General features: G+C 42.5%; 1 protein-coding gene across 16 annotated transcripts in view; it reads right to left on the reverse strand.

Moving 5' to 3' along the window:
• Positions 1-25774, reverse strand: part of KALRN (kalirin RhoGEF kinase) — a 708666-nt gene that overhangs the window by 12867 nt on the left and 670025 nt on the right. For 15 of the 16 annotated variants that reach the window (XM_050781536.1, XM_050781534.1, XM_050781532.1 and 12 more), the window contains 6 exons: positions 20342-20369; positions 19676-19847; positions 17936-18057; positions 16461-16592; positions 14165-14329; positions 11361-11439 (listed from right to left, as the gene is read on the reverse strand). In XM_050781536.1, the coding sequence (XP_050637493.1) occupies positions 11361-11439; positions 14165-14329; positions 16461-16592; positions 17936-18057; positions 19676-19847; positions 20342-20369 (698 nt within the window). The remainder of the gene's footprint in view (positions 1-11360; positions 11440-14164; positions 14330-16460; positions 16593-17935; positions 18058-19675; positions 19848-20341; positions 20370-25774) is intronic. The other variant, XM_050781539.1, reaches the window with a different exon arrangement.

A 25774-nucleotide genomic window follows, 5' to 3' on the forward strand; every position in this document is an offset into this window, starting at 1 on the left:
TATTTTTATATATAATATAAAGCTTTTTTTTTTTTTTTTTGAGACAGGGTCTTGCTCTGTTATCCAGGCTAGAGAGCAGTGATGTGATCATGGCTCACTGCAGCCTCAACTTTCCAGGCTCAAGCCTCTTGCCTCGGCCTCCCAAAGCCCTGGGATTACAGGTGTGAGCCACTATGCCTGGCCTAACTAATATAATTTTTTTAACCAATATTTTTCTCTGCCATTTTGACCATCAATGGCAATTCAGTTTTCTTTTCTAGGCAGAATACATATTTCTGTGAAATACAACAATAGAAACAGCAATAATGTTAAAGAAGGAGGAATTCTACTCAATGATAATTTTTAAAACATTTTTATTGTTTTTTTCTCCTTCTCATACATACCAATTCTACTTCCTTCAAGGTCTAGCACAAATGCTACCTCTTTATGGGGCCATGACATGATGAAAAGGCCAGACTGTAGAGCCACTGCAAATTGGATTTTTTTTTTTTTTAATTTCTTTTTTTTTTTTTTTTTTTTTTTTTTTTTTGAGACGGAGTCTCACGCTGTTGCCCAGGCTGGAGTGCAGTGGCGCGATCTCGGCTCACTGCAAGCTCCGCCTCCTGGGTTCACGCCATTCTCCTGCCTCAGCCTCCTGAGTAGCTAGGACTACAGGCGCCCGCCACCGCGCCCGGCTAATTTTTTTTTGTATTTTTAGTAGAGACGGGGTTTCACTGTGGTCTCGATCTCCTGACCTTGTGATCCGCCCGCCTCGGCCTCCCAAAGTGCTGGGATTACAGGCTTGAGCCACCGCGCCCGGCCTTTTTTTTTTTAATTTCAACAGGTTTTTGGGGAACAGGTGGTGTTTGGTTACGTGAATATGTTCTTTAATGGTGATTTCTGAGATTCTGGTGCACCCATCACCCAAGCAGTGTACACTGTACCCAGTGTGTAGTCTTTTATTTCTCACCACCGTCTCACCCTTTCCCCCGAGTCCCCAAAGTCCATTGTATCATTCTTACGCCTTTGTGTCCTCATAGCTTAGCTCTCATTAAAAACATTTTTAAAGAGTCCCTTGTTTCATTTTATTTTATATTTGTTATCTTTTTATTATGAAAACTTTCTAATATACACAAAAGTGAAGAAAATAGCAAAATAGATCTCCTATGCAGCCAACTTCAATAATCATGAACCTTTTAATCAATTTTGTTTCATCTATATCTTTTCTATACGCTGCTTTTTTTTTCCCCTGGAGTATTTTAAGCAAATCCAGATATAATGTCATTTCATTAATAAATACTTCAGTTTACATCCCTATTGACAAGAACACTTAGAAATATATAACCACTCTGCCATTATTACATCTGACAAAATTACCAACTTCTGAAATAGAATGGTTCCCAGATACAGCTGTTGCCCTGTGGAAGGTGGCAAGAGAGCTCTGTAGGGGCACAGGTCAGCAATGGGGCAGATGAAGGGAGGGTCAGCAAGGTGATAAGGCAGCACCATCCAAGCCCTGCCCATGAGGTGTCCTAACCCACGAGCAGAGGAGTGAACAGTCTGAAGACCAGCCCATTCCTCCAACAGAAATGGGTGTGTCATGGCCACCATGAAGATCATCTAACTGCCTCCTTGACCTGGCTCTGTGCTCAAAAGGCAACTTTTTAATAATACTTTTTTTCCCATCATATATTTGCATAAAATAAAATAATGTGCTAATAAGGCCAGGTGCAATGGCTCGTGCTTGTCATCCCAGTGCTTTGGGAAGCTGAGACAGGAGGATTGCTTGAGCCCAGGAGTTTGAGACCAGCCTGGACAACATAGTGAGACCCTTTCTCTTTAAAAAAAATTGTTTTTTAAAAATAATGTACTAATTAGTAAAACAAGTCTTAGACAAGTATTTATTGAACATACATTATTTACCAAATATCATTCTTGGCACAGTAAGCAAATATTTGGTCAAAATGGCAGTTTTGTGTCACATTACAAATTAATAAATTGCCATTCTGGTTTTCAACAGTGCTCTCTTTGTGAGTTTGATTATCATAAGTTACTTCTAGCAGAGGAGTGAAATGGAACAATGAAAACAATTGAATGTTGAGGATAGCTCTCCTGAATTTAGTGGCCACATCAAGGTACTGCTAGCTTCATTTTTAGAAAAAGGTTTGTAGTTGTTAAAGTTATGCAGCCCCATGGTTAAAAAAGTCAATTATCTTTACAGATTTGTTATTTAAAAAAAAAAATGCATCCCCATTTTTCCTTCCCTGGAGTCTTGCTCTGTCACCCAGGCTTGAGTGTGGTAGCATGATCTTGGCTCACTGCAATCTCTGCCTCCCAAGCTCAAGTGATCCTCCAACCTCAGCCTCCCAAGTAGCTGGGACTACAGGCATGCACCACCATACCTGTCTAATTTTTTGTATTTTTTTTGTAGAGATGGGATTTAGCCATGTTGCCCAGGCTGGTCTTGAATTCCTGAGCTCAAAGCGATCCATCCACCTTGGCCCCTCAAAGTGCTGGAATTAGGCATGAGACACCGTGCCTGGCCTGCGAGGCAGTTTAATACATCAATTTAATATAGTTTAGCAGATTATTGAAATATTTACTTATATGACTCTCAATCATATGCTTTGAGTGGCTACTTCTTCATTTTTCAGTTTTAATTATTTCTGTTGACATCCCACTATGGAAGATGAGATTTTAGCCTCCTTCCTCTGTCCCTGCCACATAACTGCTATCCCCATCCACTGTCCTCCCAATAAAATTATAATCAATATTCAGTGTCTACATTACTACACTATGTCTATGCTATTCACAGTTGAGCCTCTAGTAAACTATGAATACTTTTCCTTTTTCCGACAGAATGCAATCTTCAATCATTTCCGACAAAGAGTGCATGGGAAATAAATTGTTTCAGACTTGCATATCTGAAAATTTGTACTTATTCTACTTTTATACTTGATTGTGAGTTTAGCCGAGTATAATCCAGTTGGAAAATTTTTCAATCACAATTTTGAAGGAATTATTCTGTTGCCTTCCAACTTCTATTGTTATTGGTAATGTTAACTGTTAATGTCTAAAGCATTATGATTCCTAATCCTTCATGACCCCTTTTCTTCATGGAGAATTTGTAGGCTCTTCTTTCTTCCTAAGTGTTGAGAAATTTCACAATTATGTGCTGCAGTATGATCTATTTTCATCCATTAGGTTGGGCACTCAGGTGCTCTCTCAATTAGTAAACTAATGTCTTTTCATTCTGGGAATATTTTATTTTTTAGAAATAATTCCTTCTTCTCTGTATAATTTGTTCTATTCTCTCTTTCTGGAATTTCTGTTTTTCAAATTGGACCTTCTAGTCTAGTCCTCTAATTCTTCTTTTCCTATTCTATTTCCCTTTTTTTTTTCCGGTTACTCAGATTTCTGGGAAATTTCCTCAACACTGTCTTCCCACACTTCTATTAAGGTTTTCAGGCCAGTTGCAGTGGCTCACGCCTGTAATCCCAGCACCTTGGGAGGCCAAGGTGGGTGGATCACTTGAGGTCAGGAGTTCAAGACCAGCCTGGACAACATGGTGAAACCCCATTTCTACTAAACATACAAAAATTAGCCAGGCATGGTGGTGCGTGCCTGTAATCCCAGCTACTTGGAAGACCGAGGCACAAAAATCACTTGAACTTGGGAGGCAGAGGCTGCACTGAGCTGAGATTGTGCTACTGCACTCCAGCCTGGGTGAAAGAGCAAGGCTCTGTCTTAAAAAAAAAAAAAAGGTTGTTTGTTGTTTTTTTGTTTTTTGTAGAATTATGCTCTTGTTTTATAATTTCTTTCTTTTTTTTTTTTTTTTGAGACGGAGTCTCGCTCTGTCGCCCAGGCTGGAGTGCAGGGGCCAGATCTCGGCTCACTGCAAGCTCCGCCTCCCGGGTTTACGCCATTCTCCTGCCTCAGCCTCCCGTTGTTTTATAATTTCAATATTATCCTTTATCTAAGGATACTAATGAGAGTTTTTGGAAGTCTTTTGCTATATAGTGTGTTTACTTTCTTCTACTTTTGTTTTGATTTCTGTCTTTAATGTTAAAGATTTTCCTCAACTGTTCAGAAATTCTTAGTAGTTAAATTCATTTCACCTGGAGGATATTTTTTGCTAGATTTAGAATTATTGGTGGCTAGCTCTTTTCTTTCAGCATTTTAAAGATGTTGGTTCTGTTGTCTTCTTGCCTCCATGGATTCTGATGAGAAATCTGCTGTCATTTGAGTCACTGTTCTACCTGAATGTAATATGTTGTTTTTTTCTCTTGTTTCTTTCAAGATTTTTTTTCATATATTTGTTTTTGGCAGTTTGATTATAATGTGTTCTGGGCATGGTTTTTGTTTGTTTTTTATTTAGGTCACTAAGCTTCTTTAAAAATTTGTGTCTTTTGCCAAATTTGGGACATTTCTAGTCGCTATTTTTTCAAAAATTTTTTCTGCACAAATCACTTTTTTCTTTCCTTCAGGAGTTCTAATGACATGAATGTCAGACCCTTTGATATTTTTCCATAGGACCCTGGGATTATGTCTAATATTTGTAAAACATTTTTTCTCTCTATTCTTCATGTTGGATAATTTATATTTCTTCCTCTTCAATTTCACCAACTCCTCCATCAGCTTTGTTCTGTTATTGAATCCATGCTGTAAATTTTAAAATGTTAGATATTCTATTTTTTGTTATGCAATTTTCATTTAAAAATAATTTCTATTTCTCTGCCAATAACTTCTATCTTTCCATTCATTTCAAGAGTGTTCACCTTTACCTTACAGAAGATGGTTGTAATTGCTACTTTAAAGTCTTTGTGTGATAGTTCCAATATTTGGATCATCTCAGAGCTGGCATCTGTTGATTGTTTTCTTCCCAAGAATTTTTTAAGTTTTTTTCTGCTTTTTGTAATGTTGAGCAATTTTAGATTGTATCCTGAACATTTTGAATGTTATGTTGTGAGACTCTGATTCTGTTAAAATCCTTTGGAGAAGGTTGATTTTTGGTTTATTTGTATGTTTTGGTCAGTAATCAGCTTGGTTAGGTTCAGGCTGCAAGTTCCGTCTCACCTTCTGTGGGAGGTGGTTCTATTGTCAGTTCAGCTTTCAAAGTGTTTACTATGCTTTTAGGTCTGCCTCTTGTGAGCACCACACAAAGAGTAGTCTGAAGCTAAACAGTCACTGCGCAGTGGTTTACATCATAGTCCAGTTCTCAGAGCCTTGCTATATTTCTTTGAATGTGCCTTACACATGCACAGCCGGAAGGTGGCCCAGGATTTGAGTCATTTCATATAGAATTAGGAGATCTTCTTTTGCTTTCTCCTGAGATTTCCCCCGCATTCTTTATCTCCTAAGTGCCCCTTTTTGAAGTTGTCTGGCCAGAAAGATGGGATTCCCTCAGAGGTTTAGCTTCCTGCACTGTCATGCAGTTTCACATGACTGCCCTTGGGGTGAAGGAGTGACAGTAAGGAGACAGAAAAAAACAAACAAAGCATGAATTATTCTGTTCTCTCCACTCAAAGGGTTCCCCTTTCTTTGTCCTTTGGCCAGAAATGTGGGTTTTTCTTGGAGTTTTTGCTCTTTGTGCATGCTACATAGTTCTTTGATTTGGCCCACACTTGTATCAAAGCTGGGGAGATAAAGGAGAAAAGAGGAAAGAAGAAAAAAGGAAGGAAGGAATAAGAGAAAAAAGGAAGGAAGGAATAAGGGAAGAAAGGAAGGAAGGAAGGAAGGAAGGAAGGAAGGAAGGAAGGAAACTGCTATTCTCCTTGTCATTAGCCATTCTTCAAATTTTTACTTTTCTTTCTTTCCTTTTAGTTTTTTGAAACAGGCTCTTGCTCTGTCACCCAGACTGGAATGCAGTGGTGCGATCTCGACCTCCTAGGCTCAAACAATCCTCCCACCTCAGCTTCCCAAGTAGCTGGGACTACAGGTGTGCACCACCGTGCCTAGCTAGTCTTGTCTTTTATTTTTTTTAGAGATGAAGTCTCACCATATTGCCCAGGCTGGTCTTGGACTCCTGGGCTCAAGTGATCCTCCTGCCTCAGCCTCCCAAAGTGCTGGGATTATAGGCGTGAACCACCACATCCAGCCCAAGTCTCTTGACTTTCCATTCTCATCTCTATTATTTAATTTAATACCCAGGTATTGCTTTTTGTATCTTGTCCGGGATTCTGGTTGTAATCAGTGGGAGATAAAGGCTACAGTGGGTTTACTATATCATGGCCGGCATTAGAAGTCGGCTCATTTTGAAAGTTCAGGAATAAAAACGTGTTTGGTGGCAGGGCATGGTGGCTCACACCTGTAATCCCAGCACTTTGGGAGGCTGAGGCAGGCAGATCACCTGAGGTCAGGAGTTTGAGATCAGCCTGGCCAACATGGAGAAATCCCGTCTCAACTAAAAATACAAAAATTAGCTGGGTGTGGTGGCAGGCACCTGTAATCCCAGCTACTCGGGAGGCTGAGGTAGGAGAATCGCTTGAACCTGGGAGGTGGAGGTTGCAGTAAGTCGAGATTGCATCATTGCACTCCAGTCTGGGAGACAGACTGGAGTGTCTAAAAAAAAGAAAAAAAAGAAAAAAGATGTTTAGAAGCTCTGAGCTTGTGGGTGAAGCCTGTCAACTTTTACTTTACTACAGAGTAATTTGACCAGACTGCTCAGATGGGAAAGCTCCATAATCAGTATCTTTAAGTCTTTCCTTTTGGGCTGGTTAGAGTTCCCGGAGAAAGAGCCCCCTGCTTTCTGCCTAGAGGGTGAAACCCTGGCTGTCAACCTCTGGAGGTCCAGCGGATAAGAGAGCTGGGTTCTCAGTACCCAGCATGCATACATTCTCATATTGTCCCTGTTTGCAGAATGGCTCCACTGCCTTCAACTGTGCGTGGTGTCCCCAAGGGCAGGGATGCTCCATTTTTCCCTTTCCAGAAAATAAAACTCCAGGCCGGGCATGGTGGCTTATGCCTGCAATCCCAGCACTTTGGGAGGCCAAGGTGGGGGGACTACTTGAACCTGGGAATTCGAGACCAACCTGGGCAACACAGGGAGACCTTGTCTCTACGAAAAATTTAAAAATTAGCTGGGCATAATGGTGTGTGTCTGTAGTCCCAGCTCCTTGGGAGGCTAAGAGGATCACTTGAGCCCAGGAGGTCAAGGATGTAGTGATTGAGCCACTGCAGTCCAGCCTAGGTGACAGAGTGAGACCCTGTCCTAAAACAACAACCACCACCACAACAAAAGAAACAAAGAAACGAGAAAGAGAGGAAGAGGGAGGAAGGGAGGAAGGCATGGAAGGAGGGAAAAAGGAAGGAAGGAAGGAAGGAGGGAGGGAGGGAGGAAGGGAGGGAGGGAGGGAGGGAAGGAAGGAAGGAAGGAAGGGAAGAAGGAAGGAACAAGGAAGGAACCAGTCTTTTCTTGGATGAGGAAAGACAATCACACAGATATTTGAAGCTGGGGAGCAGATTTGGAGCCAGCTTATCCCTTGAGAATGCTGACCGGTTGCCTGTATAGAATCTAAAAAGGTAGGACCAGGTCTCCAGGTAAGGATGGCAGGCTGCACACAGACATCAGTTTTCACTCCCTTCTGAGACACAACTTCTCAAAAAATTTTAGCCAATCCTTTCAATTTTAGCATCCTCCTTCTACCTACTTCCAGAGTACTTGATGCTCCTAATACCTGAGCCTTTGGGTAATTCTGCTGCAAAAATTACACTGGCCCTCATTTGACCCCATGACTGACTGACTCAGTTCTTCAAGATCATTTACCATTCTTTCATCTGTTTTTCTGTGTCTAATACTTTATTTTTGTCTCTTCTTCCAATGTCCTCATTCTTATATGCCTACTTTAAAAAAAAAAAAAACCCTTCATTGTAGTTTCAATGAAATTTAGGAGGAAGTGAAAATAGATGCCTGTGTTCAACCTGCCATCTCACCTGGAGACCTGGTACTGCTACCTTTCTGTATAGCAATGGGTATAGGCAATGGTCAGCATTTCCAGTGACAACCCCCTGCCTTCTTTATACTGCATTGTTGCCTATATAGTTCATTCCTGGTTAAACATGCCATACTCAAGTGCCCTTTCCTTCTAGGATGTGCTGTAGGAGAGAACATATTCCTTCCTGCACTGTGGTTTTTTATAGTATTTAATTATCAGAGCGCTCCTTTTAACAGAATAGTCACAAAGGCCCAGAATTCCAGTTTAGGTATGATGAAGAAAGTCGATTCACTTCCACGGCCCTGACACAAATACCTTTCCTGTGTCTCACATTAACATCTCCATGTATTATTTTGGCCGGGTGCGGTGGCTCATGCCTGTAATCCCAGTACTTTGGGAGGCCAAGGTGGGTGGATTGCTTGAGCTCAGGAGTTTGAGATTATCCTGAGAAACATGATGAAACCTCGTATCTACAAAAAAATGCAAAAATTAGCTGGCTGTGATGGCTCACGCCTGTAGTCCCAGCTACTTGGGAGGCTGAGGTAGGAGGATCACTTGAGCCTGGAAGGTCGAGGCTGCAGTAAGCAGTGATCACACCACTGCACTCAAGCCTGGGCAATAGAGTGAGTCCCTGTCTCAAAGAAATAAGGAAAAAGAATAAGAATTTCCATGTATTATTTCTATTCTGTTAATGTACAACATTTTGAAAAGATCTTCTGAAAATATGAGGACTATTCTTGGGAGAGAGGAAAAGCTTCAGGCTGTTAGAGACTTTAAAACAAAAACATTGATTACTTTTGAACAGATAAGAAAATTGATCTTCCCTTTGAGAAATATCAAACTAGCCATCTGTTTTAGCTAAAACATGCCTTAATCTATGGCTAATAATAGCAAACGCATGTCTCCAGGAGGAATTAACTGGGACATCCAGGTGATGAAACTGATTTCATTTAGAACTAGCTGGGGATTTAATTGGCCCATTATTGGGGGTCATGTTTAGCTTCACAAATTTCAACATAATAGAGCAAACTAGATTTCAGTTACTAGAGCTTATTTTGGACAATAATTGATATGATGAGAAACAATATATACTAGTAAAACAAGCCCAGGCTTGGAGTTAGGTAGCCCAGAATTTGAATCCTGGCTCCACACCTCCGAGTTGTGGGACCTTGAGAAAGTTACTTAATCTGACCCTGAGTTTCCTTTACTGAAAATATACTTCAAGCTGGGTAAGATGGGTGGCTCATGCCTGTAATCCCACACTTTAGGAGACTGAGGCGGAAGGATTGCTTGAGCCAGGAGTTTGAGACCAGCCTGGGCAACATAGTGAGAACTCCATCTCTACAAAACAAGAACAAAAAATTCTTGTAAAAGTTTGCCAGGTGTGGTGGTGTGCACCTGTAGTCCCAGCTACTTGGAAGGCTGATCATCCTCCTGCAAGCCTGGGGGGATTGCTTGAGCTCAGGAGATTGAGTGTGCAGTGAGCTATGATAGTGCCACTGTATTCCAGCCCTGGTGACAGAGACAGACCCTGTCTCAAAAAAAGAAAAAAGAAAAAAGAAGACAAAAAGACAATATACTCAGCCGGGTGTAGTGGCTCAGGCCTATAATCCCAGCACTTTGGGAGGCGGAGGTAGGAGGATCGTTTGAACCCAGGAATTCAAGACCAGCCTGGGCAACATAACAATACCCGATCTCTATCTTTTTTAAAAAAAAAAAAAAAGAAAGAAAAAAGAAAGAAAATCTGCTCAAACAGTATCTCATAGTGTTGTATGGATTAAATTAAATAATGTTTGTGTATTAAGCAGTAGGGCTCAAACAAATAAACAAAAATGACATTTGTATGTAGGATCTGCTTAGTATCTACAATGCTATAGATACGGAGATCCTCATTATCATCATCATCATCACATACATTTCCTTGGCTTTTTTCTTCTGTTTGGCTACACAAAGAAGACAGGAAAGGAGAGGTAGAGTTTGTTTTTGATGAAAGCTGCTGTAACGGAAGGCAGGAATGACATGGCGACTCCTGCCGAAGACACAGGAATAAGGACCATTTGGCTTCCTCTATAACTTCTGTCACAACCACACCAGTTAAAAAATGTTATGCTTCACTGAGAGATGCCAATCAGAGATAGAGATGATGCCGATGGCCCATTGTTAGTGGGTATTCTTTTATTTATACATCCGAGGGGATGATCTTATGGGTGGGCAACTGTAAGATCTACCCACATTCCCTCACCCAGACCACCTGGAGGCTAAAGCATGTATAGGGATGAACCCCTTTTGTTTCTTTCCCATCAACTATTTTGTGGGCCAGGTGATAGAGTTTTAATTTTTCTGTTAAAAGTCATATTTGTATCCATTTTATTTTTGAGGACACACTAAATGTTCTCTAACCAAAATACTGCAAGTGAGAGAGAGAAAGAGAAAGGTATGGATGTGTATATGTGTGGCAGGGGGAGGACTGGGATTAGAAATCCTCATAAAATAATTAATGTGCTTGGTACACGGGCAATATAGAGATCTATACCCAACAATTAGTGATTATACAGTCTTCCCAGGAACATATGGAAGTTTTTACAAAAATTAATCATGTGCTACTCATAAAGCAGGTCCAAACAAAAACCAAGGAATCAGTACCATATAGATTTTCTGACCACAATGCAAATTAAGTCAGAAATCAGTAATAAAAAGATACTTTTAAAAACTCATACATTTAAAAATCTCATATATATAAAAACATGTTTCCATTATAGCGAGATCAAATAAAAATTCATGGTTGGAGAAAACTACATATAACTAATAAGGAAAATACTGCATATCAAAACTCAGACCTATAGCTAAAATTGTAGTTTGAAGAAAATTTTGGGCCTTAAATTTTCATATTAGAAAAGAAGAAAGGCTGAGAATTGATGAATGAAGAATCCAACTTAAGAGGTTAGAAAAATAACAGTAGAAATGGCCGGGTGGGTGGCTCATGTCTGTAATCCCAGCACTTCGGGAGGCCGAGGCTGGAGGATCACCTGAGGTCAGGAGTTCGAGACCAGCCATGACCAGCATGGAGAAACCCCGTCTCTACTAAAAATACAAAATTAGCTGGGCGTGGTGGCACATGCCTGTAATCCCAGCTACTCGGGAGGCTGAGGCAGGAGAATTGCTTGAACCTGGGAGGCGGAGGTTGCGGTGGAGCCGAGATTGCACCATTGCACTCCAGCCTGGGCAACAAGAGTGAAACTCCATCTCAAAAAAAAAAAAAAAAAAAAAAAAAGAAAAGAAAAGAAAAGAAAAAGAACAGTAGAATATATAAATATTTTAGTTGTTTTCTTGCTATGGAAAGAATTGCATTTGTAAAAGAAATAAACAATGACAACAACAAAAAGTTATTATTCTGATGTGATGTTGCTAGGTGTTCATGAACGAAGGAATAGAAAACTGTGTCATTACCTTCCAATTTCATTCAACTCAGTGTAAGCTGAGTCAAAATTTTCCTTCCAAGAAATGGTGGCACCATCAGCAGCAGCATCTTCGGAAGAGAGAGAATCCATTTACAATATCGAGGATGTCATATAAGAATAAAGAAAAAATTAACAGAAAAGCTCCAGAGCAACCCCAAAGCAATTCTCATGACCAAATACGGAGTCTGACTTAGTGGGAAAATGCCATGATTCTCTGGAATGTTATTTTAAAAAATCTTCCAAGGGGAAACTGACATGACAGAGTTGGCTTCTCTCTCCCGTCTACTTAAACAAAGGGAAAACTCAGGACAATCAGAAATATGACTTCTGGATATTTTAAAAGATAAATTTGGGAGAAAAATTTAAAAGGGATAAAAGAACACTTTGAAAGCCTAGAAAAGCTGGTGAAAATCAGGGGTATAAGGAGGATGCAGAGAATGAAGGGAAAAGTTACAAGGTCAAGAAAGGAGAAAAGGAAAATACATTTTAGAAATTTCTCTTTCTAGCCTGAGCCACATAGCAAGACCCTGTCTCTACAAAAAATTAAAAATCAGCCAGGTGTGGTGGTGTACACTTGTAGTCCCAGCTTCTCAGGAGGCTGAGGTTGGAGGATCACTTGAGCCCAGGAGGTTGAGGCTGCAGTGAGCTATGATCGCGCCACCGCACTCCAGCCTGGGAGACAGAGCGAGACCCTGTCTCCAAAAAAAAAAAAAAAAGAAAAAATTCTCTTTCTTATCCCACTCTTCTCAGGCATTAATGAGCTTATCTGGTATACTGAAGGATTTAACTTAACCCACAATATATGCTTGGGTAGATTCTTTGGCAGTATTACCTTGTGTGATGTGTCAATTCCTTGGCAATAATTCATGCACGCGTGCACACACACACACACAGCATGCACAGCAATACGCATTTGTGTCATCTGTTGGGGACCAAGGTTCACAAACAGCAAAACACACAGCATCATCTGGGGCTGGAGCAAGTAAGCGGCCTGGGAGGATAGGGGTCACATGAGCAGCCTGGCTCGGCTGACCCTGGAGCCAGTTCCCTCAGGTTTCCCAGAGCACAGCCTGGCTGAGACTGAAGGCAGCTTATCCATCTTGAATTCTGAGGAAACGGAGACCCAGGGCCTAGGTTTCTGCATGAGTCACAGGCTCGTGGGAACAAAGCCAAAGTCACTGGGAGAAAACTGGACTGACAGTGGGGCTGGAACTGGAGAGCATTTCTGGGTCCGGCAGAGGTGACTTAGAGGGTTTCCCAGACCCCTCTGGAGACTCCAGAATTCCCTTAACCCCAAAGCACACAGGTCCATTGTCTTTCGAGTACAGTCAGCAGCCCCCCACCCACTGCTCTCCCCAGTACACACAGACCACTCCCTTGCACTGCCCGAAGTCTCACCATTTGGCGATTTCTTTCTTTCTTTTTGTTTTTGTTTTTGTTTTTTTTGTTTTGTTTTGTTTTTTTGAGACGGAGTCTCGCTCTGTCGCCCAGGCAGGGGTGCAGTGGCGTGATCTCGGCTCACTGCAAGCTCCGCCTCCCGGGTTTACGCCATTCTCCTGCCTCAGCCTCCCGAGTAGCTGGGACTACAGGCGCCTGCCACCACGCCCGGCTTTTTTTTTTTTTTTTTTTTTTTCATAGTTTTAGTAGAGATGGGGTTTCACTGTGTTAGCTAGGATGGTCTCGATCTCCTGACCTCGTGATCCACCCACCTCAGCCTCCCAAAGTGCTGGGATTACAGGCACGAGCCACTGCACCTGGCACTAAATTAATATTTATAAAGTACCTTTGATTTATAATATATGATGACTATGACTTATATACCATCTATATGTTTTCTTTTTCTTTTTTTTTGATACAGAGTCTCCCTCTGTCGTGCAGGCTGGAGTGCAGTGGTGCTATCTCGGCTCACTGCAAGCTCTGCCTCCTGGTTTCACACCTTCTCCCACCTCAGCCTCCCAAGCACTGGGACTACAGGCGCCCGCCACCACACCTGGCTAATTTTGTTTTTGTATTTTTAGTAGAGACGGAGTTTCACCGTGTTAGCCAGGATGGTCTCTATCTCCTGACCTCGTGATCCACCCGCCTGGGCCTCCCAAAGTGCTGGGATTACAGGCATGAGCCACCGCGCCTGGCCTGGAGATTTCTTTAGGATAGCCAAGTTTTCTCTTCCAAAATGTCCCTGGGACGAAGATGATTTGGGCAAAATAAGAACCTTATTTGTAAAATACTCGTATTTAGCTAGCTATATGTGTATCTTAGTTAATTTTTAAACAAATCTACATAAAATTATATCCATGTTGAAAAAAAATTCTAGGATGATTGGGGGTGAGGAAACTATGAAATCCTCATGTTGTAGTGAAGCCCTTCAGCCAGGTGGCTTTTCTCTCCCCCATTTGAAGTGGGTGAGTCCCTCATGCAGGGAGGTACGTTTACGGCTGGCAGGGGTGCCCGGGTGGGAGGAGGCTTGTTTCACTGTCTCAGAAGAGGGGCAGAGAACATCCATAAGACTCGTGACTCCTGCCTGTAACTCTCCTTTCCTGGGGCATACTCAGTCCCCAGGGAACTTGGCAGATGCAGGGGTAGGCATCGGTGGAGACCTAACATTTGCCCAAGATGCTTGGAGCTAGACTTTACAGAAACATTCTTTTCAGGCCTCTAAAATGTTGCCTGACTGGAGCCACCAGGTGCCTCTTGCATGGTGGCCTGACATGTCAACGTGCCCATGAGTCTGTGACAGGCAGCCAGGTGTCTCGCCCCCACTGCCTGGGGGGCCAGGGCTAGGCTGGGACTCACCATATTCTGGAAGTCGCACAAACTCCGAGGGCTCGCTGGGAAGGCTGATTCCCCAGGGGTTACTGGCACTGACTCTGAACTGATAAGGACACCCGGGACTAAGGTCTTCGATGACGAGGTAAGTGTCCAAGGTCGAAGCCACCGACTGCTGCCAGATCTGAGAACCTAGTGTACGGTTTCCCAGGAGAGGGAAAGAGAAAAGCCAAAAGGATATTGTTTCAAAGACCTTCAGCGAACAAAGAAAGGAAAACAGACACATTCAATTCAAGGGATGCTTGTGGTTACTGTGTCAGGCTCTCCAAGCCTGTAGGCCAACTATGGTAGTTTGGGTTCAATTTCCTACATGACAGAATAAATGGTGAGAGGCGTGGAAGAAGCTGGCCTACAGATTCTGTTTACTTTCAAATGTGCAAGTGCCAGAGTGAAAAGACATAGATAATACAGAATTTACAGAGGACACGAGGTAAACTTTTAATAAGGCCAGAAGAGTATATTTTTAATTAATAACATGAGATAAAATATGCATGTGGAAACCGAAACAAAATGGAAATTAACATGCATTGAACACTACGTACATGTAAAATCCGGTGGAAGGTGTCTTCAACATAATTCTCTCATAGTTAAATGAGATTTAAGACAGAAAGTTAATTCTGTCTTAAATCCACAGAAATCCAGTGAGGTAAAGGACTAATCTTACTTTACAGATGTAGAAACTGAGCCTCAGAAATATTAAACAATTTGCCCAAGAGAACTTAGTGAGCTGAACTATGAACTGGATAATGCTAAGGTAAATATGAACTTTGTAAAATGTGTCTCCCAGCTCACTATTAATACTTTTGTGCTAACCTGGGAGACACAAGAGTGAACAGCTTAAGAAGGATGCAGAAATAAATGGGTTGATAACTGTTTAATAAAAAAGAAGGAGAAAGAAGAATTAAAATACTAAGCATAATGAAAAGTAGAATAAAACAAATGGTTTTGGTTCGGGTGATAGGGTAGGGTAGCAAGCACTTGCTTTCAGTTCAATTGTGTAATTCCTAATGTGATTCAGAGTAATTGTGTTATGACTCTGAATAACTGTGGTTGTGTTATTAACAATTAGAGCCATCTGGCAGCTTCTATTTTAACTAATTCTTCTTGCTAACTAGATGGAAGTCTCAGTTGTTTCTAACTGCTGAAGAAATACATTCACTTTTAGCATGTAAATGTAACAAATTTTAACAGTTTAAATTGTACAATTTTAAAAGGCACAATTAAAAAATATATATTATCTTAATTTTATCTGGGGGTAGGTAGGGGTTGTAGAAGTCCACCTGTACCACACTAGTTATTTCTCTGGGAGAAAGATCACAAATTAGCCAAGTAGACATCTGAGTTCTAGTGCTAGCTCTGCCTCTCATTAACTATAATCTTGTCTTTCTTAACGTTCTTTAGGCCTTAGCCTCCCCCTCTGTAAAATGTGCTTGATCATCCCTGTCTGGGTGATCGAGCGTGTTAAGTAGGGATATATGTATGAAGGCACCTTGAAACCTGCCCTGGGTCATAAATATGTCAGGGAGGTTTGGATCATCTTAACCAAAAGAGCTGCTGAACATCTGGGATTAGAAGGCAGCTGTAATCTGGCACTGAGGCCTCTGAGCTGAGTTGGAAGACACGACAAGGAACAACTTCTGAAAGATGAAGAGGCTAATGTGTTTACAATTCTGAAGGACCTCCTAGAGATGAAGAGAAGACAGGAAAACAAGAGCCAGAGGCCGGGCGCCGTGGCTTATGCCTGTAATCCCAGCACTTCTGGAGACTGAGGCGAGTGGATTGTTTGTGCTCAGGAGTTTCACAGCAGTCTGGGCAGCGTAGTGAGACCCTGTCTCTACTAAAAATACAAAAATTAGCCAGGTGTGGTGGTGTGTGCCTGTAGTCCCAGCTACTCAGAAGGCTGAGGTGGGAGGTTGGCTTGAGCCCAGGAGGTGGAGGCTGCAGTGAGCCGACTGCACCACTGCACTCCAGCCTGGGTTGACGAAGCCAAACTCTGTCTCAAAAAAATAAACAATAAAAATCAAGGAGAAGAAAAGTGGCTCATGCCTGTAATCCCAGCACTTTGGGAGGCCAAGGTGGGAGGATCATGTTAGCCCTGGCGTTTGAGACCAGCCTAGGCAACATAGTAAGACCCTGTCTCTATTCAAATTTTTTAAAAAAATAGTTAAGATGGTAAATTTTATTGTGTGTGTGTTTAGTACAATTTTAAAAATAAATGTTTTAAAAGAAGAGACAAGACAAAGGAGAGCAGAAGATAGTGCACCTTCCTCTCTGTACTCCACAGTGTAACCGGAAATAGTGCAGTTTCCTGTGCTAGACGGGGGCAGCCAACGGAGAATCACAGAGGTGCAGCTTCTCTCCTGGGCAATGGGGCGGTTAGGGGCTGCTGGAACACCTGTGGAGACAGAAATCAGGATCAGGTGCTATTTCTGCAGAACTTGGCATTGTATACCAAGGTATAAGGTCATCTAGGAAACATTACCTAACCCATGTCACAATTTTTTCCTGTGACCTTCTCCACCAAGTGGCATACCTTTCTCCAGGCCCAAGGCAGATGCAGGAGACACACCATGCTGTCTGAAGTTCTTCCTTGGGCTAAATACTGCACCCTGAAGATAAAACTTGGCCAGGGAACTAACATGTTGATGGTAGGTTTATGGTAGGACACAGACAGCTCTTAGAAAGATTTGTTCTCTTCTCATTTGCCAGAACTTTATTATTTTTGAATTTTTACAATGGACAATTTCTCCCCCATGTCGCAGGGAGCCCTTATAATGTTCACGTAAAATGTAGGACCAGGTGTGCTGGCTGACACCTATAATCCTAGCACTTTGGGATGCCAAGACCGAAGGAACAATTGAGCCCAGGAGTTCGAGACTCCATCTACAAAAAGTTTAAAAAATGAGTTGGGCATGGTGGCACATGCCAATAGTCCTAGCTACTTAGGAGGCTGAAGTGGGAAGATAGCTTGAGCCGGAGAGGTTAAGGCTGCAGTGAGTGGTATCATGCTACTGCACTCCAGCCTGGGCGACAGAGCAAGGCCCTGTCTCAAGAAAATAAAAGTTTGACTAACATAAATTGATAGCAACAGAAAGTAGAGCAGTGGTGGCCAAGAGGCATTGGGGAGGAGGGAATGGGGAGTCATTGCTTAACAGGTACAGATGCAGTTTCAGAAAGATGGGAAGGTGAAAAAGTTCTGTGGATGGATGATGGTGATGGTAACCCAAAAACGTGGATGTACTTAATGCCACTGAACTGTACCCTTATTTATTTATTTTTAAACTGTACATTTTAAGATGGTTAAGATGGGATGGGCACAGTGGCTCATGCCTGTAATCCCAGCACTTTGGGAGGCCAAGGTGGGAGGATCACGTTAGCCTTGGAGTTTGAGACCAGCCTGGACAACATAGCAAGACCCTATCTCTATTTGAATTTTAAAAAAATGGTTAAGATGGTAAATTTTATTGTGTGTGTTTTACTGAAATTTAAAAAATAAATGTTTTAAAAAGTATTGTAGAAAACACAGCAGAATCCCATCTCTACAAAAATGCAAAAAATATTAGCCAGGTGTGGTGGTGCACGCCTGTAGCCCCAGCTAATCAGGAGGCTGAGGTGGTCGGATTGCTTGAGCCTGGGAGGTCAAGGCTGCCATGAACAGAGATCATGCCTGGGCAACAGAGCAAGAACCTGTCTAAAAAAAAATTATTTCAAAAGGTCTGACTAACAAACAGGCTGTACCTTGCACTTTGACTGTCGCGGACGTCGATGTGGTCCCGTGGTCATTTGTTGCTATGCAGGTATAAATCCCGCTGTCTTGAGGCATCAGATTACAGATCTTCAGGGTGATTTCTCCAGAATCACTAGGGACACCAAAAGGATGCTCTTCAGACTCCAGGAATGAGACACTTGACTGCTGGGTAAAATCCCATAGGGTGGGCACATGGCATGCTGAACTGAGAGTCCTCAGGCCCAAGGTCAGCCCCTGGTCAGTGAGCTACCTACATACCTTGGTGATCACCCTGTCTCTCTACATCTCCAGATGGCCATGCCCATCTCTCAAGTTTGTTGTACATGAGGGATAAAATAAGGAATAAAATGACATAAGAATTACAGCATGGTTTGAAATATATAAAGTCATATGCAAGTTCTGGCTCATAGTATTATTAGTAGTATTACCACTAGCAACTTCGTCCTAGAATATTTTCAGTTTCACAGATCAATAATGAACAATGGAAAAAAAAAAGGAAAGACTCCAAAATAAACATACTTTAAGTATTTCAAATTCTAGATGTGGGATCCTTAAAATAATTAAGTGAATTTCTAAGAAAAGGTAAATTCCATCACCTAAATGATAACTTCCCCATTCATCCCAATATAATATATATTCATCCCCAGGGGAGAACTGCTCTGAAATACAGAAGTCACAGTCAGCTCTGCCCCTTCCCCAGGGTTATGATATCCCCTGGCGCTTTTCATGATCCTCACCAACCACTGCCTCTCACACTGGGCTTCTTGGACCCACTGATATTTCGTGATCTGGCCAGTTAGTCTCTGCTGGGAATATCAAGGAATGATGGTCTTCTTCTTTTTCACATACACGCAAATTAAGTCAAGGAATGACAGTTTCTTGATTCTAGGTGCTTCTTCCACTAATGTTTCTCAAGCATCTAGGGCTTGCTACTGCTTGTCCACTGTAAGCAACGGTACACGATCCAGTTCATAATTGGTAACAGTAAATGCTGACAGAATGATTGGGAGGCAGTCAGCTAAGTTTTGTTAAATCGACTTTGTGTGCAGAAGCATGCTTGCGGCTTGATTTTCTATTGCACATTTTGGAATGAGTCGTTTCTTTTTCTAATAACATTGTTCTTAGGTAAGGAATTAAACATCTCACTGTTTCACAGTATCCTGAAGGACACAAAAAATGTCAGGATGTCCAGATGTGAGGATTACATTTTTACTACAGGTCTGGAGTCTTCACCACTTAATCAGAAGTCTAAATCTTCTGACTTAGAGATTTACTTGGGGATCTGTAGGGAAAGATCATCTACCAGGGTGAATGTAAGGCAGTGACTGTAAAAGCTCTTCATAAGTATGGTGCGTGCTTGACCTGAGACATAAAGGTTTATGTTTTCCCTGTTTGTTGAATGTGGGTCCAGAGCACAGTCTTTACAAACCATTCTGTTCGTCCCAGGTATGTCGACGTGGTGCTGAGCACCGTGGAAAATGCGTGCTGGTGCTGCTGCAGGTGTGTCCATCAGGCTGCAGCGTGAGTGGCAGAGGCTGTGACTAACACTTGCAGCATTGAGTCTCCTCAGTTTCCCTCTAATGAAGGCCAAGTGTTTGCCCTAGAACAGGCTCCAGGGCAGCTATTTTCTTGCAGAGCCCAGTCGCCAGAGCAGAAGTTGCACCCCAGATTCAGCCTCCCAGTGCTGTGCTAAGGGGCTGCTGGTGCTGATGTTAGGGCAATCAGCTTACCAAGAGGAGACGGTGTATGTGGCTGAGCTGTTGTCAGTGTCAAGGATGTTCTGGTCTGGACCCTTCCAAGTGATGGTGGGCTTTGGCCGCCCACAGACTTTGCACTGCAGTACCACTGTGTCCCCAAGCAAGCAGGTGACATCCACCAAGGGCACAAGGAATTCTGGGGCCACTATGATCAAATCAACATATATTCACATCATTCAGAGCAAACTTAGAATAAAACAGCCATTTTTTTAAACACACCACTCTCATTTCCCACCCGTGTCACATAATGATTCAAATAACCTTCAGCATAACACCGCAGAGTCATCTGGGTCTCTTTAAAAAGTGTTTAAAAGTAATAACTATTTATTGTAGAAAAATAGGAAACATAAACAGAAAGAAAGAAAAGCTCCATAATGTCATAATCCAGAGATAATTACTGTGCGCATTCTGGTATATACCCTTTTGGGCTTTATATAAACAGACTTCTTATAAAAATTGGATCTCATTATACATATTGCAAGCTTTAGTCTTTTCATCTAATAGTTTATCATAAACCTCTTTCCTTGTCCATCGATACAGAACTATATCACCATTGCTTACAGCCAGTGCTTTAATGTTGTATTAACTATAGTTTATTTAACCAATCTCCGTTTCCAACTGTAATGCTTTTTAACTCACCTTCTTGGATGAAATTTGGATTTAAGATCTGAAAAACAAAAAGAAACAGAAAATTTCTTGAATCCTAAACTACTAAAAGAGAATAAGGGGCTTCACCCTATTGAATAAAAACAAAGTACAATTTAGGGAGATGAGGCCTGGAGCCCAACTTCCCATTGTGTTGTGACTGTATTACTGTCACATTAGTAAAACCTCTCTTTAGCAACAATTGGCACTTGGTTTACTCCGTCTCATCCAGTTGTTCACATTCCTGCCTGGCAGCGTGCAGCCCCAGGCAGGTTTATTGTAACTTGGAGCTCTGCTAGCAGAGGTCTTTCTGTCCTCCCTCTTCTCAGTTGCTTTTCTTCCCTTCACAGGCAGAAAACCCACTCTCCTGGTCATTATGCGCTCAAGCAATGCGGTGGCACTGATTCTTCCTAGCATCATAAACTCAAAAATAGAGAACCTGAGACCTATCAAACTGGAAGGGTCATTGAAATTCACTAACACAGTGGATTCCTTCCAAATGTCCTCCCTTTACCCTTCGCCCATCCCTAGGCAGGGGAAACGACTCTTCAGGCAGCTAAACGCAGAGTTTCTCTGGATGAAGGGGAATAAGAGAAGTCCTATCTATCTCTTCTTTCTCAAGCATGATCTCCTATAGCCCAGGCCTGCATGGGGCAACTTAAAGCCACTGACCCAACCATTCTAACCCTTTCTGCTTCATAGGTGAGAAAATGAATACTAAGTGACTAAGCTGATGATCTCTGGTCACAAGGCTGGTTCAAGGGAGGAACTGCTGGGGCTCTTGGTATATACCATGCTGCCTGCCTCAGGACACTTTGGAGAGTTCACAGTAGGGAAAACATTTTAGCCAACTAGCCATTCTGGAAAGCTATCTCTTCTTGAGAAGATGGTCACTTTCCCCCACATCTTTTGTATTGCCGCTAATCATGCAAGTCCAGATTGTACAGCCTGGCATTGTTTAACAAAAGCACAGACTTTGGAGACAGGCTGAGGCCACCTGTTTTGTTTAATGTGATTGTATGTTAATTACATAATAACTGATGCTTCACTATAATATGGGGATAAATAATACCTAGTGTAAAGTGTTATCACAAAGATTAAATGAAATCATATATGTCAAGAGCTTAGCACAACGCCTGGCAAATAACAGGTACTCAATACCTATTTAAATAAAGATGATCTCATTTTAATAATCTTCCTTCAGCTAAGCAGCCTGTTATTAAAGTGGCTTATCTTTAATAGTTTATTTGGCAAAATTCTTCTTTCCTTTATCATGAAGCCAGAAAACTCACATGCCTTACAAAATAGCCCAACTGGGGCCTTTGCATTTACTTCCCTGTATGTATGCATATCTTTGTGAACATGCATGGTTTCTGTGTGTCTTCCCCTATAGAGGAATCCATATAAACCCTTTGGAAGAAAGACATTTATTTCCGTCTTTGCGTTCCCCTTTGCAAATCAAGTGCCCGCTTATACCACCCAGGTTTTGCACAAAGTAGGCTGCATAAAACCCTTGTGATGCCAAATTCTGGGCTGAGTGCCCCAACTCTGGCCACTGCAGTGCCCTCTGCTAGTCTCAAAAGACCACTTACACTTCTGCTTAGCCTGTCTTTAAATCAGTGGTTCTCAACGCCTGACCTGGGCAGCCTTAAACACACAAGAGGCTAATGCCTGGGCCTCATGCCTAGAGATTCTGTTTAATTGGTGTGAAGTGGGGCCTTGGCATTGGGATTTTTTTTTTTTTAACTCTCTAAAGTGAATCAACATGCAGCCTTGTTTGATGAACCTGATGAAAGTCCCCCTGTATCGCAGTGAACTGATCTTGGTAAACCAACTTCCTGCCCCGGAGGCTTTTCTGGGGAGGGGTGGGGGAGTGGATGAGAACATCTGGTAGAACCTACTGCATCTCCCACACCTAAAAGAGTCCTCTGTGTGAAAATGTTTCGAGGCATGGCATGGGGAAGGATTGCCCATGGGGAAGGGTTGCTCCACTCAAACTATTAAATCAACCACGAGCAGCACTGCATCACCTGTAGGGGGCGCTAAAGAGGCCAAACATTTCTCTCCCTGGTTTGGATAAGGCAGGGAGAATGGCATCCCAGTCAGTCATTTGACAGTCAAAGAAAAGAAGGCTAGGAATATTTTCTAAATGTTAACAGTGGTTATCTCAGGGTGGTAGGTTTACGGGTGGCTTTCTCCTCATTCAAAAAACATTAACTGAATTCGTCTTCTACTCTAAGATCTGTGTACAGTTTTGTGGATAAAGAAATACTAAGACATAGGCTCTGCCCTTGGGATTTATAAAGCATCTTAATTTGGGGTGACTATTGCTTCCTTTCTTTTCTTATGTGGGCTTCCCAAATATTCTGCATCAGCATGTTTCACTTTATTTTGTTTTATTTTATTTTATTTATTTTTTTGAGACGGAGTTTCACTCTTGTTGCCCAGGCTAGAGTGCAATGGTGCGATCTCAACTCACTGCAACTTCTGCCTCCCGGGTGCAAGTGATTCTCCTGCCTCAGTCTCCTGAGTAGCTGGGATTACAGGCATGCACCACCATGCCCGGCTAATTCTGTATTTTTAGTAGAGATAGGGTTTTGCCACATTGGTCAGGCTGGTCTCGAACTCCTGACCTCAGGTGATCCGCCTGCCTCGGCCCCCCAAAGTGCTGAGATTACAGGCATGATCCACCGTGCCCGGCTTCACATTCTTAAGAATTATTTTTGAAGGGAAAAAATGGCACAGTCAGACCTATTAGTCTATAAGCTCTTTAAAGACAGGAAGCATTTGTCATTCACCTTTGTACCTCAGGGCCCTAGCCCAGGGTCTGTCACATAATGCGTATTTAACAAATGCTGGTGAATACATATTTGACCTTTGACTTCATTTCACACCTTCCAAGAACTTAGGTCTGTTTCATAAATAGAATCTCAGAATAGGACCAAGAGGACCAATGTTATTAGTCATACACCCAAAATACTTAGTTCTGGGCATATGACTAATAATACTTGACTAGAGCCTGTTGGGAAACACAGATGGATGCAAACTTTTTAGAAAATGATTTAAAAATAACATAATCCATAGCTTCTGAGAGAGGACGTTCTTAGTAGCACGCTGTGCAGAAGAGTGTAAGCCTGGGGAGCAGAAAGAGCATGTAGTATCCAGACTCAAGGCCAGACACTCTCTCTTGCCTTGGACAACGTTCTTAAGCAACTCCTGTCTCAGTTTTGGCTATACATTGGGGATAAAAATGCCCATCTGGAAGGGTTATTTGATGTAAGGACTCAATTTATTTGATGAAGAGGTACTGAATTGACCCTTGGTGAGGTGGTAGTGACCGGGCAGGGAGTAAGGCCGGCATGCTCTCTACCCTCAGTGGGCCAACAGTCTAGTGGGAAAGATGGAATTCAACAACATCTGCATTTGATGCAGTGTCTGACAGATGTTAATGACCAGCTTTCAACAAACATGGAATGTTACACTGTCCCCCATGCTGCCTGCCCCCACTCTATCAGAAGGACTCTAGGGTGGAAATGATTTGATAATACTGCTAACTTTGTCCAGTGGCCTGTGTTTCCCATCATGATGGGAATCCACAAGGAAGCATGGAGTCCATGCCAGGGGTCTCACAGAGAAGAAAGCTGACAAAATGGAAGACACAAGTAGCAGGCTTATATGCTATACAATTTTAAGTAGGGTTTCATAAACCTACAGTGTGGTACTTATAAAACCTACACTTTTATAAGAAAACGCCCCAAAGTGCTGCTTAAAGAACTTCTTGCCTTATTCTTTTTCATCACAGAACCCTAACCGTGCTAAGTATATTACTAAACAGACACACTGTTTAAAAAAGCAAATATTGTCTGGGCGCAGTGGCTCACACCTGTAATCCTAGCACTTTGGGAGGCTGAGGTGGGTGGATCACTTGAGGTCAAGAGTTCAAGACCAGCCTGATCAACATGGCGAAACCCCGTTTTGACTAAAAATACAAAAATTAGCCAGGCGTGCTGGCAGGTGTCTGTAATCCCAGCTACTAGGGAGACTGAGGCACAAGAATCTCTTGAACCTGGAAGGCAGAGGTTGCAGTGAGCCAAGATCATGCCACTGCACTCCAGCCTGGGTGACAGAGTGAGACCCTCTCTCAAAATAAAATAAATACAATGCAAATATTGGCCAGGTGCAGTGGCTCATGCCTGTAATCCCAGAACTTTGAGAGGTCAAGGTGGGAGGATTGCTTGAGACCAGGGGTTCGAGACCAGCCTGAGCAACATGGTATCACTACAAAAATTTTTTTAAATTAGCTGGGCATAGTCCTAGCTACTTTAGAGACTGAGGTGGGATGATCACTTGAAACCAGGAGGTTGAGGCTGCAGTGAGCCATGATTACACCACTGCACTCCAGTCTGGGCGACAGAGGGAAACCCTGTCCCCCCCCCCAAAAAAAAATCCTTTTTTGAGACAGCGTCTCGCTCTGTCAACCAGACTGTAGTGCAGTGGCATGATCTCAGCTCACTGCAACCTCTGCCTCCTGGGTTCAAGTCATTCTCGTGCCTCAGACTCCTGAGTAGTTGGGATTACAGGCACATGCCACCATACCCGGCCAATTTTTTGTATTTTTAGTAGAGACGGGGTTTCACCATGTTGGCCAGGCTGGTCTCAAACTCCTGACCTCAAGTGATCCGCCCGCCTTGGCCTCCCAAAGTGCTGGGATTACTGGTGTGAGCCACCGTGTCCAAACAAAAGCAAATATTCCTAATTTGAGGGTAGTCCTTAGCAGAGACATTGGAGAGAAAGATTGCCAATAAGTCTTAATTACAGGTTCTCCATCTGGAAGGGACTCATGAAAGTCTTTGGTCTTCATTCTTCTGCCTTTTGGCTGGCCCAGGTGAGGAGAGCCCACCTTGACAAAAGGTGTGGCTGATAATGGTAATAGCATCACTGACTTGGGTAGCATTATGCGGTTCCCGTAAGCTGCTCACAAACTCCTTCATGTGCTCCTCCAAAACCCTGGAGGCAGTGCAGAGCAAATGTTATTCATCACCATTTCCTAGGTGAGATAGGGAAGTGAACTGTTAAGATCACAGTGACAGAGAAGTGGCTCCGAGAGCTCTTGAATTTTATTCCAGTGCTCATTCCATCATAGCATTCAGCAAAGTGGGAGGGTCTTGGGAAAAGCATTGTGAAACTTTGTCATTGACATCAAAGGCCTACCTGCTTGTCTTTGCTCTCCACCTCTCTCTCTCCTGTCTCTACTCAGTCCTCTACTTTAAAATCCTCCAACAAGGACCAAGAGCCTGGGCAAGGTCCACACTAATGTTTTGTTTCTTACTTTGACTCTGGACTATGGCCATAGAAGATTCCTCCCTCATTTTTTCTCTTTCTACTTTGAAGCAAATCAGAGTACGAACTGGAGGAGGACACCCTTCT

Source organism: Macaca thibetana, chromosome 2 (assembly GCF_024542745.1).
Source record: "Macaca thibetana thibetana isolate TM-01 chromosome 2, ASM2454274v1, whole genome shotgun sequence".
Lineage (NCBI taxonomy): Eukaryota > Metazoa > Chordata > Mammalia > Primates > Cercopithecidae > Macaca > Macaca thibetana.